Consider the following 13,263-nt stretch of genomic DNA (forward strand, 5'->3'; position numbering starts at 1 on the left):
CCATCTTGCTGTTGCCGGGACTGCTGCGGCCTGAAGTAATTAGAAAGCTTCTGGGACTCCGTCTTCCCCTTCTTCCGTTTGGTCATGTTGTCCAGGGTGGTATAGATCCAGAACACCAGTAAAACACTCCAAGGGTCACAGTTGCTGAAAAGAAATGTTGCTAATGCCCAAACTCGCACAGAGCTCTCTTTGAATAAGAATAAGGCCATCTTAAGAGCCAGCCGGACACACCTCGATTGATGGTTTATTTTTAAATTTAGAACACATGTACAAATTTGCAATGAGTGTTGTGTATAATGCCACACTTCTGGGCTTCGAATCTTAAAAAAATAGAAATGTACTATAAACAATCACTAGTCACCTCAAAATGCTTGTAGTGGTCCAAATCACAGTTTACAATAATAGTCAAAATTCTTTCTTCTCTTATAACAGATTCTCATATGAAAAGGTTAAACCTTATTTGCCTATTTAGGCTTTAACTTTATTTATACACTGTAAAAAAAAAAAAAAAAAAAAGCATACGCTTAAATTATATATCAGATATGGATGACTTAAATATTTAAATTTTTATTGACATACATTGAGTAATTCATTGAGAACAAAATGACATACAAATGGTCAATGGAAACCAAAAACATTACCCACTGTGTGATGGATTCAAAATCACACTAAAAATGATGAAATTGTAAAAAAAAAAAAAAAAAACCACAAGATAAAACTATAAAAAAAATAATAAAACGTATTGAGCATAAATTTTATTAAAACAACCGATATTGTCACTAGTTTATGTGGCCCCCATTTACCTGTATGGACTCCCAACAACTTTTGGGCATACTTCTGATGATGTTGTGAATATATATGTGGGGGAAACACCTTCTATAGCTGTATCAGGGCATCAGCATAGTGAGCAAATGAATAGTCTGTGGGAATATTCATGTCCCAGAGGGACATGTCTTGGGAACATAGAGGCCAGTCATCTTGTAGGGCTCTGGTAGTGCTCCTCCTATGTTCAAAAAGGCAAAGTTGTAAAAAGTTTCTGATTGGTTGCTGCCCTTCTATGGCTCTGCCCAACTCTCCTGTCTCCTTGTTTGGTCCTGAGACTGTGCTGGGAGATGCTTTCAGGACTGGCAGAGGACCAGGACCTCGCTGATAATACAGTACATGGTTCTTACAGAGGCAAATCCAGAATATCAAGCCAGAGGCCATACAAGGGTGACCTCTGTCCACTAGACGAGGTATTGAAGGGGAAATACAAAGCAGAGTTGGGGTCACAGGCAAAAGGTCAATCCAGGCAGCATACAATCCAGGGGGCAGAAACAGGCAAAGGCACTAGCAACCAAGCAGCCTAGCTCAACACCACAACAGATACTGCTGACTGGGAGAAGAGATGCTATAACGTCCCAGCAGCCAATGGCAGCGCAGGACTGAGCCAGGGACTAATCTGCTTCTAAAATCCCCTTCAACTGTGCACAGCCTCAGAGTGTGAGCTGGGGGTGCTAAAGGGAAGCAGGAGAAGCTCATATTTCCTTATTCTCCTTGCTGTTGCAAGTTATATCGCTGGTCAGAATAAATGGTGTAGGATACTCCTATGGTGCACAGCACGAAATCACTGGCCCCATAAGCATCTCCTAACACTAATATGATGAAAAAATTTGACCTGGACTAAATTTAACGGACAACCACTTTTTAAAGTTTAAAGTGTAAAGTAACTGTGTAAAGTGAAAGTAACTGAAGTGGCAGCTAATTATGGACTAAAATTTATATTACTAGAATTTCCCCCCAATCATACAACACATAAGATATATATATATATATATATATATATATATATATATATATATATGTAAATCATTTAATCAACATTATGACATTTAAGTTACTTATCAATAAAATGTTCACAAAATAGTATTCTTTATTTTGAGGTAAAGGGCTTTGTTTTGTTTCACTGGGGTCTAAACAGGTTTTTAGATCTATTTAGACTGTCTTTTCTTTAGTTGAAGCAGTACTTGGTTCCTCAGTCTTGTTAGCAACACTGTAGTAATAAAGTCTCATCCGGTTTTCCACATTTTCAAAATTTGGGCGTTTCTCCATCCTATGTGGAAACAATAGATGAAAAACATAATTTAGCCAAGTCACTTTTATGGCTTGTTCACACAGGGTTATAATGGATTACAGGGTGTAAGGAACTTACCCGCCCTGCGAGCCCGCGGTGTCCCTGGGGTTCCCAGCCACAGAGGGAGACGCCGCAGTAGCAGGCAGCATGGCCAAGGCTGCTTCCCTGCCCGCAGCTTGTCTGTCTCTGCAGGCGGAGGGATCCGTCCTGGCCAAACTACTGTTCAGCCAGGCTGCAGCCCTTGCATCCCTTTAGATGTGGTTAATGATGTTCATGCTCTCAGCACTCCTTTGCAACAAGTGCAAAGTAGTGCACGTCCTAGGGGTGCTGTAGGAAGAGGTGCGCGTGTTACTATGCGTCCCTCTTGTACCCCCCGAGGGCGTGGCACTCGGCTGCCTCGCCCGGGGGCAGGACATAGTTAGTTTTAATTCCCTGCGGCCAATTAGCCGCAGGGGATTTACCCAGTCTCCTATCAAACGGTGCCAGGTGGCGCAAGGTCATTGGTCATCCTGGCCATTTAAGGAGAGCCTGTCCTTTACACCATTGCCCGCTATAGCCTCTGTTACCACAGTGTGCTTGGGTGTGTCTTTGTGTATGTTAAACTTTATCTGCTTGTCATCTCCTCAGTGACCTGGTCTGAAACTAACTCTGATTGAACTCTGCCAGCCCTGACCTCGGATTGTTATTGACCATTCTGCCTGCTGCCAGCCCTGACCTCGGATTGTTACTGACCTGCATTTGCCTTATCCTTCTGTACCTTGCTTGATTGAAATTAACCCTTGCTGTGCTGTACCATTCTGAATAAACCTTATTCAAGGATATCTGGAGTTGGTTGTGGTTTGTGTGCCCAGGCGCATTACACAGGGCAGTTGTACTGCCTACCAGCTGCTAATCTACCATTATCCTATGACATTTATCACTAAAATGAATGAGGGTATTTCAGTGGTAAGTGGAGGTAGGCAGTGACAAGTGATCCTAGCAGATCCTGTGGGTGTGCGCTGTAGATCATTGTGATCCAGTATTCCATTGCCTGTGTACTGCCAGGAAAAAATTAAACACAGTTGGAGGTGATTGTCTTAGCACATGACTCACAACTATCTATGTGAACAAGCCCTAACAAAGTTGTACCAGAGATTTATAGCAGTTACCACTCTCTACTGCTAATTTAAATTTGCGTTCTGTAGCAAGCTGATATCGACAGAAAAGCACAGTTAAAATAAATATATAGAGAACTTGACCTTTATATTTTGACTCTTCCCAAATATTAGTATACAATGCATATTCAGTGTAGGTAGTTATTGTCTTCCCTACGGTTTAGACCCATAGTGTGAAATGGCAAAGATCATTTTTGGTTTAAAAAAACCTACATGCACCTGTTTTGTTTTAAATTTATGAAGGGTGTTTTCATTTTAAAGCAGTGGACACCTACAAGCAAAAAGGTAGGATGTTTCACTCTATGCTCTTGGTAAAAATTATGCTATTGTCTGATATTACACACTGCCAAACTGTGTCCATTGTTCCAGTCTGGTCTTTCGGTGCACAGGGCTGTTACTGGCACTGAAACATACATGAGGCTTCCTATGACCATTCATTCACATAAATTCTATTTTACACGCTAGGGGCTTCTGTAGTAGAGACAGAGGCCCTGATTTATGAAAGCTCTCCAAGCTGGGGAGAATACACTTTCATCAGTGAAGCTGGGGATCCAGCAAACCTGGAATGAATCTAGTCCAGGATTCAAAACATTTTCTAGTAAATGATTTTTAAAAAATCCATTCCATGTTCTAGATCATCCAGCTCCCGCTTCACTTCTGAAAGTGTATTCTCTCCAGTCTTGGAGAGCTTTCATAAATCAGGCCCAGACTCTCTACTCCACAGGAAGTTTTGGGCGGTGTCCCATCCATACTAACACTGCACTTGAACCTGGAGGGACAGTTCATACATAATTTATTTGGAGCACAGTTAAATTAATTGGAATTAAATGAATGGAAATGTATTATTAGTACTATGGTTATTTACTAATAGAGGAGAACTAAAAATACTCTACCCATACTGATGTTTTATAGATAATGCAGTGTTAATCTTGCTGGAATTTCTGAGGGATATAACAAGTCAAGTGGTGACTAGACTATACCTATAACTAAATTATTTCTTTATGAACTTTTGAAGCCTAGGTTTATATGCCTCCTAAAAAGAAGGTTGTCATTATGTACATCTGAGTTATATGATGAGATATAATGTGTAAGATTCTAATATAAGAGTAAAGGTAGGGATATAAGTATTTACTCACTCGTAGATCCAGCAGTCTAACATAAGCTGATACATTTCTTTGGGACATTGTGCAGGACAGGCCAGACGCTCATTCTTCTCAATAAAGTCAATTACTTGATTGCCCTTTAATTTCTGTAAAACAAAAATAAGCAATAGGTGTCTTCAAATTGCTTTTTTTTAATGTTCTATCTGAAGTTTTAAATATTCAGATCAGTAATGTGCACCTCAAAACCCTTACCTTGTAAGGTTTCTGACCATAGCTGAACGCTTCCCACATGGTTACCCCAAAGCTCCACACATCACTACGACTGGAAAACTTACGATAAAGTACACATTCTGGAGCATACCATTTTAAAGGCCATTTGCCGCCCGATTTAGCCTACAAAAAAAAAGATAATTGATGATTAGAATATATGAAGATCCAGTTGATGTTTTCAAAATGCCTATATATTTTATACTGGAAAGAACAGGTAGAAACAATGTACATATAGTGAAATAAAGTTAGTTAAACACAAGCTTCCACCACCAGGCAATATATTTTGTCTCTCCCTAACCTACTCGCCCTCTTTAATATTTCAGATGCACACTTACATTTTTCTAACAGTTGTGGCTTTCTTAGAGAAAAAAGTCTTAATTAGACTTTTATAATTCTGTAATGTGCTTAAAAACTAAACAACATGCTTGGGGTTGTTTTTTTAATGTGTTTACAATTTTAATGCCCACATTAATGACTATTTAAAGTGGATATACTTGAATACTGTGTACCACTCTAAGGCCATCTTGTGTTTAAAGCATAAAATTACTATTGTAAAGTAATAGAAATATTTTGCTTACACCATAGTGCATGCATTGTGCATAATTCACTGCGAAACGTTTCTACTGAGCATTGCAGTATACATATATAACTTAACACTTTACTTACTGTTCTTTTGCTTTGAGCCTTTAACTGCCATTTGCAGTCTTCTTTTTAAATGTCTCTTTAAATGTGGCTGGGTATTAAAAAGTAACATAGTTTCACCTTATTTATCTGGAGGGTGGCAGCTTTTTAATATGAAGGATTTACAGAACCTAAATAAGGTCCTAAACCACACAATCCACACATTTTAGAATAGGTTGTGGGGATTAGGTCCTCTTTCCCAACAATGAGCTCCCCACTGGGAAGGCAGGAGCTTGGTATGGCCCAAATCTTTAGGCTACACATACTGTCTGCCCCTCTATTTAGGGGACCTAAAAAAGGAAAGTCCATTCTGCAATAAAACATACTTACCTTCCTGTAAATTGGTACATGCATTTGCCTTTTGTATGTTCACATTTGGTTCCTTTCCCAGTGGGATGGCATGTTGGGGTCCACAAAAATTCAGCTATTACCATTAGTACCTGTCAGGTGTCTCTGCCTTTGTAGTTTGTGACATAAAATGGGAGATAGTTACTGTTGCTATAGCTTTGCGAATGTGTCATTCTAATGTGAAGTTTTACGGTCAATTTAGGGTGCATGTGCAAACATAACAGATGAATTCATTGAGTAGCTCCTAGGCTGTTAAGTTGAGGACAGCCAACTATGAATGCTCATGTCATAGGGGCATTCATCAGATAAGGACATCACTTGTTGTGCTTACCAGACTTGATGTCACTTGATATTGTATTATCTTTAAGACAGAACTGATAGGTTTCCCAGCTACTCAGGTCTAGACCTCTTGTGTGTCTTAAATTATAAGGGAGAACCAATATTATATAGGACTTTTTGGTGAATCTGCTACTTTTCCATACCATACCAGTCACATGCAGCTGATTGATGTAGGGGAAGTCAGAAAAGGCTATTGACTTGCTGAACTACCTGCAGCATACTATTTTTCTAAGACAGAAACAATACTTAAGGTATATTCTCTTCACTATAGAGCTTTATAGATGAATAGATCCCATAAGTTTAATTTTATTATCAGGTAAATTTAATTTCTTTTTTGTTTAAATAATGAAACATTTTTGGGTCAAGCGGCATGTAATATGTATGTATATATAACACAATTCATAACACATTTAAAATGTGGCAAATGTGACAGTCAGAAATGGTTTAAAGTCCTTTGGCTGTCCCTCACAAAGCAGCTCTACATAAGACAATGAAATTTAAATACCAGCCTGGAGCTCATGTCTACAATGGTAAAATGCTTGGAGGGGAAAAGACCACAGTATAAATAGTTCTAAAAAAACACTAACTCCATACAGCAAATCATGAAACAATTGTATTTTAAAATGCCTTGTTAGGAGAGGAAAGTGTTAATGTGTGCATTGTTTGTATATTATTTGGTTGGCAGTTGCACAAGTAATGCAACACTTGACAAACTGCTTGGAGTACTAAACCTTACATTATTTATATATAACAAGTTATGATAGAAGACTCTATCACATATTAACAATTTATAACACTAACAAAGGATTACCTTGTAGTAGCTGTCATCAAATGCAAGTGCCTTGGAGAGTCCAAAGTCACTGATTTTTGCATAATGTTGGTTCACTAGTAGGACATTGCGTGCAGCCAGATCACGATGCACAAAATTGTGTTCTTCTAGATATTTCATTCCCAAGGAGACTTGATGCATTAACTCTACAATGTTGTTAACAGACACTTCATCTCTGCAGAAAAGAATATAAATGTATTACTAACATTTTTAAGTTCATATTACTTTGAATGAGACTTTCAAAATGCCCTAATTCTTTTTTAATGTGACCTTTGTTACCTAGTGAACCTAGTGAGAGTTGTCAAATGGCCAATTTGACATACCAGATTCTTCTTATAGGTTTCCTTTATTAAGAAAAAATGGCTCTGCCATTAGTGACCTTGAAACAGCTGGCTGTTCATAATTTCAGTAATTTTTGGGTCACTGACCTAGAACAAGCACACTCATTCGAATATTAGACAGAAATTTGAGCTTCTGCTCTGCATATCTGTTCCAGGTAAGTATATAAGCAGCTGGGTCAGAATGGCCAGGTAAGAAAAAGAGGTCAGCAATGGCAACCCTTATATTTCATACCTAAAGGTTTCCTGTCCTGCCAAAAAAATGTCCCTGGAGCTTGCAGAAAATCCTGAATATTTCAAAGTTTAAAAGCTTAGGGGCCCACAAATTGATTGCCAGGACACTAACTTTATGGATTTCATAAAATCCTGGAAGGTTTAGGTAATATGCATTAGGGAAGCAGCGGTGTGCTTACCTTATGCTTCCTTCTGTGGTAAGGTGCAATCTTCCATACCCCAGTTGTACCCTATCCACAGCCCATTATTGTTAGCCCTGCAAATAGCTGGGCATGAGTGAAATTATGTTTATTAGGTTTGAGAGAGTTTTTTTTTTTTTTTTTGGGGGGGGGGGGGGGGGGGGCATGGGGACATGACATACAATTAACAATTCAAAAAATTGTGAGGAAGTAGGTTGTTTATACAATAAGTTTACATGTTGGTATGCAATTTTTAAGTACACTTACCTATCCTTACTGCAGCACTGGCTCCACCATCTTTACCTGATCTTCTTCTGGGTTTAGGCGTTTGACCATTTTACATGCAAGACTGAATAATTCTCAGGAGCCAGGGATATACTAGGAGACCCAGGATCAAGCACTGACCTACACATACTCAGCTCATTGTACATTTCAGAAAAGACAGTGAACAGACAGGTACATTTGTTTTATTGCAGAAGGCACATTGCCTGTTCCTGCAACAATAAACAACATGCCGGCTTTTTATAATGAATAGTTTCAGCCTGTCATTTTTTTCATATATCAAACTTAAAATATGGTCAAGAAAACACATATTTTTTAAGAGTCACTTTCTGACTGACTTCGGATTATTGGCAAAACCTTTGCAAGTTTAAAAGCTGACAGGTTGCTTTAAAATACCTTTCCCAACAATACTATAACTTTGATTTACATGCACCTGAGCCTCTGGCACACTTTTTTGGTGTCAATACCATGCTCAGGGGCTTTGCAATAAACTTTTAAAGTTGTCATATATGTATTTTTGCAACCATTTTTATATTCACAGGATTCAGGATTGTTACAGCAAAATAGATGCGAAAATTGCTTATTTCTTCAAAATTGCAAAAATTGCCAATTTCTTCAAATAGATGTTTTTGCTTGCACATGTCTGCATGGAATCATGGGAAATGTAGCTCACTGAACACACACCAAATGTGAGATAAGTGCAATCTCTTCTGATCCTCCCACTGGGGCCAGTGTACACTATGCAAGGAAATAGAGCAATAAGTGAAAAAGGACCCTAAATCTAGGTCAGCTTTAAATGTTTACTTACTTCTTAGTTTGCAGAAATTTGTTCAGGGGTCCAGCTGATGCAATTTCCATGACCAGCATAAGACACTCTGCCTCACACAGCCCTATCATTCTGACTATGTATGGGTTGTCCAGCTGGTGCATAATTTCTGCTTCCTTCATCATTTCGTCCTTTATTGCCTTCTCATTTTCACCCTGCATCTTCAACATCTTTATAGCCACGTCAATCTGACGCCTGAAAAACAAGCCATTACCGTTGTTGCAATATTGACATTTGTTGCCTCACAAGACAGTAGAACAAAGTAGAATTTCTGCTAAATACATACAAACACAGTTTAATTAAAGTATGTATCCTTCAAAGGTCTACTCTACTCTGAATTATAATCTACTTTGAAATTTTATATTGTTCAAAATTACTGTTTCATTTAAATCTACATCCAGCTATAATTTCGTAAGGGTAACACTAATTCTGCTAATATGCTGCTTACATATATGTTTACAACATATACTAGATTCCCTTTGAAATTGTAATTTTGTGCTTATGGAATTATGGTTTCTTTTTACAACACAGGAAATGAACAACTATAACAAATAGCAAACTTTTTGACCTGCTGGATAACTGTGCTTCCAGCATGCAAATTAACTGAACATAGCACTTCCAACTAGGGCACAAGTTTTCAATGACAAAACCATTTAGGTGCATAAAAACTTTACATTTGTTTCAGGAGCATCCCTTGTTCAAGGGATAAGTAAGCACACACATTTTTAAGTTTATTACCGGAAGATCAAATCATTAACTGGATGAAATTGTGTTTGCTAAAGTGCTATAAGAGATGTATTTATAAATTATTACCATGTCGATTCACCCGTAATTTAATTAGAATATAAATATTGCATTTACCATTGTGACTGCTGTGCACCATTGACAATTGACCACTGGGTGGCAGAATGAGTAATAAACTGAGCAAACATGCAGAATTTGAAGAGGAATGATTTATAAATATGTAAAACAATTGTGTTTTTGCATATATATTAGTTTTTAACTTTCTTTGCATCTCAGTGATGGTGATCTCCTCTAGCCTTTATCAACAACTTCATGTCTATGTGCACTCAATACAGTGTTGGCTACACAATATACATCTCTGGATCAGCATTCTGACAGTGACAACAGTGGACCATGCATGCACAATGTATGTCAGCACAACAGCCTATAGAGAGAGGTGATAATGCAGGTGCAAAAATTAACAGCTCTCCCAATACCAGAAAGGAACTAAACGGAGCCATGGAGCTATGAACTATATTGAACCATGATCTTTAACCTCCTGAGCGTTACACTGAGGTCTAGATTTCTGTACCAAAAGTGATCCACTGTTTTTCATGAAATTTTTTTTTTAAATTGTAGACCTGTAACTTACAGAAATATGTCCGAACAGGGTCTAGTAGATAATATGAATATAAAAAATGTTTGAAACACACATTTAAAAAAAAAAAATTACTTTTAATAAAATTAAAGGAAAAACACAAAAATCAGCTTAAACATGACTACATAAACAAAGCTTGAAGCCATGGCAGGGGGGTCAGGCAGGCGGTGATGTCCAGGTCCAGGCAGAGATGTCAGAGTCCAAGCAGAGGTCAAAGCAGGCGGAGATGTCAGAGTCCAGGCAGAGGTCAGGGCAGGCGGCAGGCAGAGATGTCGGAGTCCAGGCAGAGGTCAAAGCAGGCAGCAAATGGTCAAAATTAGGCGAAGATCAGCAAAGGTAAGATAAGACACAGTGTTACACACTAGCCATCCAGGGAATAAGTGGCAATTTTTAAAACTTTGATTCTGTATTTATTGGGGTTTGTTTTGAATTATTTTGTATTTGATTGGATAGGGGAGTTTGTATACAATCCAATACAAAATAAGAATTTGAATTTCCAAGTTATTTACTTTTATTTTATTTATTTTTTTATTTTTTTGTATTGGATTGGATACAGGAGTTTGTATTCAATCCAATATAAAATGAGCGTTTGAATTTACCAGTTATGTACTTTGTATTAATTTTATATTATTTTGTATTGGATTGGATACGCAAGTTTGTATCCAATCAAATACAAAATATAAATTTGAATTTCCAAGTTATTTACTTTTTTTTTATTTTTTGTATTGGATTGGATACGGGAGTTTGTATTCAATCCAATACAAAATGACAGTTTGAATTTACCAATTACACACTTTGTATTTATTTGAATTATTTTGTATTGGATTCAATACAGGAGTTTGTATTGAATCCAATACAAAATGAATGAATGAGTTTCTATTTGAATTTCCCGCACATGCGCCGACGTCATCACGCACGCAGGGAGGAGCCGTCCGTTTTTTTTTTCTCCGCCGGACGGCTTCTCCCTTCAGAGATCATCCGGCGCTGGAACGAGAAGGACATCGGACGATCAGCGGGACCAGGTAAGAGGCCGGGTGACGGAACACAAGATGCCGGCCGGCAGAACACAAGATGCCAGCCGGCATCTTACCGGTCCCGCTGGCACCCGACCCTGGAGAGGGAGATCGACGGACGACGCTGGACGGAGGACGACGCTGGAAAACGAAAACGACGCTGGATGAGCACAGGGGGACCAGGTAAGTATGGTTGTGAAAAATCTCGGGGTTAACCATCCTTGCAATTTTTTTGTGCCCGAACGAAGGTCGGGCTTAACGGCAAGGTGGTTAAGCATTTTGCCTTACTCTAGATTATTTGTGCATATAGGTTTCAATCTAGAATATGCAGGTTTTTTTTAGTATGTCTATTTTTTTTTCCTAGAGGTTAAACCCTATGAGCAGTGGCTTTTTTAACCTGATTATGTAACCAGGTATTATTTTAATTCAAAGTTATTGTGTTAATAAACTCAACAGATATAAATCCTTTGGTAATACAGTTGACATTCAAAAATCTGGTCTTCCGGCATGGATTTCAGAGCGCATTTTCAAATTTTCTGGCGCTGTTTATGTTTTGATGATGCTGTACTCCAGAATAAGCTGTTAGGTCTAGCTTTTCCTCCATAAAATGAAGCTGTCCCTGTTGCTGTTACTGTCATTCATGAAGATGATCATCCCGACAGCCTATCTGCTATTTAGCTTCTTTTCGAGGGTAAAGTAACGAATAAAATTCCCAGGTACTATTTTGTTTAGTTGAACTAAAGTTCTGTAAAGCTGTTTTATTTAGTTGGTGAACATTAAAATTTAATTTCCTTTACCTTTAGTGACATTTCATTTAGTGTTATTTCATTTTAATATTTACAGCATATAAAACCTTCAAAAATCCGGATTTTTCGAAAAACCAGCACACCTCAGGTCCGAAGGTTGTCGGATTTTGGAACCTGTACTGTAGCATCATATACAGTGTTACATACTGTAATTTGGATTCAGCCTGAAGCAACAGATTAAAAGTGTTTGGCCAAACAGATCTAGATCCAGAGACATGTTTGAACAACACCAGGATCTACTTTTTTAAATATGCTTAAAGTTTTGTTGTAATAATGAACTTTATTACAAGACAAAGCACTGTGGGTTAGATAAAGAGACACTGTAGCATACAAAGCCCGGCAACCTCCGGACCTGAGTGCCTTGCATCCTTTTTTGTATCAGAGCCCTACATGTGCTCTGCTTGGTATATGCATCTATTGCACATATTGCTGTTCTCTCTGTCTTCCCTGGGTTCTTGTTGCTTGGCACTTTCAGGTTTTGTCTTCCCTTTCATCTTTCCTTGCACAAACATACTCCATTCTTTTTATCTTTTCAGATGACCAGTGCACATTCACAGTAGAGTCTGATATCTGGTGCTAAAGTGCCTAGGAACACCAGAGGTACAATACACACATACAAAGTATTTACAAACATCCCAACTAATCATGGCACTCATCAAGGCTATCCCCTTTCTTTATTGTTATTTATCCTGGCCTTAGAAACCTTGGCACAGCTGTTTGGATCCAACCCCTACATATATGCCATAGATTTGGCCCAACATTTGTACAAAATGAACTCTGCTGACAAAACCATTTCCCAGCCCTCTACCAAACGTACGGTGGCTCAGAAGTTAGCACTTTGCAGTGCTAGATCTCACATTTGAACCTTGGCCAGGACACTAACTGCATGGAGTTTATATGTTCTCTCTGTGTTTTTGTGTGGGTTTTCTTCCGAATAGTCCAGTTTCATCCCACGTTCCAAAAACATGCAGTTAGGGTAATTGGCTTCCCCCCAAAATTGACCTTAGATTGTAATAAAGATATATAACTGTGGTAAGGACATTAGATTGTGGTCCCCTTTGAGGGACAGCTGGTGACATAACTATAGGTTTGGAAAAGCACAGCAGAGCTATATAAATACTTTGTAATAATATTATTAAAATGAACATGCACAAATATCAGGCTTGGTAGTGAATGAGGACAAATCAGTAGTACTTAATTTAGCACTGCCATCCCAGATCTCCACATCTCTACAAAACTCCTTGGGAACCTGGACACCATTCCACTTGGAGCACCTGGGGATTATTCCAACCCACACATATGAGGCCTATAATACTCAAATTGCACCCCCATATTCAAACAGTTCAAGGCCACTCCCATAAAATGGA

The 13,263-nt window shown here is 38.4% G+C and overlaps 1 protein-coding gene across 1 annotated transcript in view; it reads right to left on the reverse strand.

Annotated features, from left to right (window-relative positions):
• Window positions 1–543: 543 nt before the first annotated feature.
• Window positions 544–13,263, reverse strand: part of LOC140326507 (tyrosine-protein kinase ZAP-70-like) — a 38,747-nt gene continuing 26,027 nt past the window's right edge. Inside the window, exons 9-13 of the mRNA XM_072405156.1 lie at window positions 8,679–8,891; window positions 6,820–7,012; window positions 4,623–4,763; window positions 4,404–4,516; window positions 544–2,092 (exon numbers count right to left, since the gene is read on the reverse strand). Coding sequence (XP_072261257.1) covers window positions 1,975–2,092; window positions 4,404–4,516; window positions 4,623–4,763; window positions 6,820–7,012; window positions 8,679–8,891 — 778 coding nt within the window. The 3' untranslated portion in view covers window positions 544–1,974. The remainder of the gene's footprint in view (window positions 2,093–4,403; window positions 4,517–4,622; window positions 4,764–6,819; window positions 7,013–8,678; window positions 8,892–13,263) is intronic.

The sequence above is a fragment of the Pyxicephalus adspersus genome, chromosome 3, assembly GCF_032062135.1.
Source record: "Pyxicephalus adspersus chromosome 3, UCB_Pads_2.0, whole genome shotgun sequence".
NCBI classification, from domain to species: Eukaryota; Metazoa; Chordata; class Amphibia; order Anura; family Pyxicephalidae; genus Pyxicephalus; species Pyxicephalus adspersus.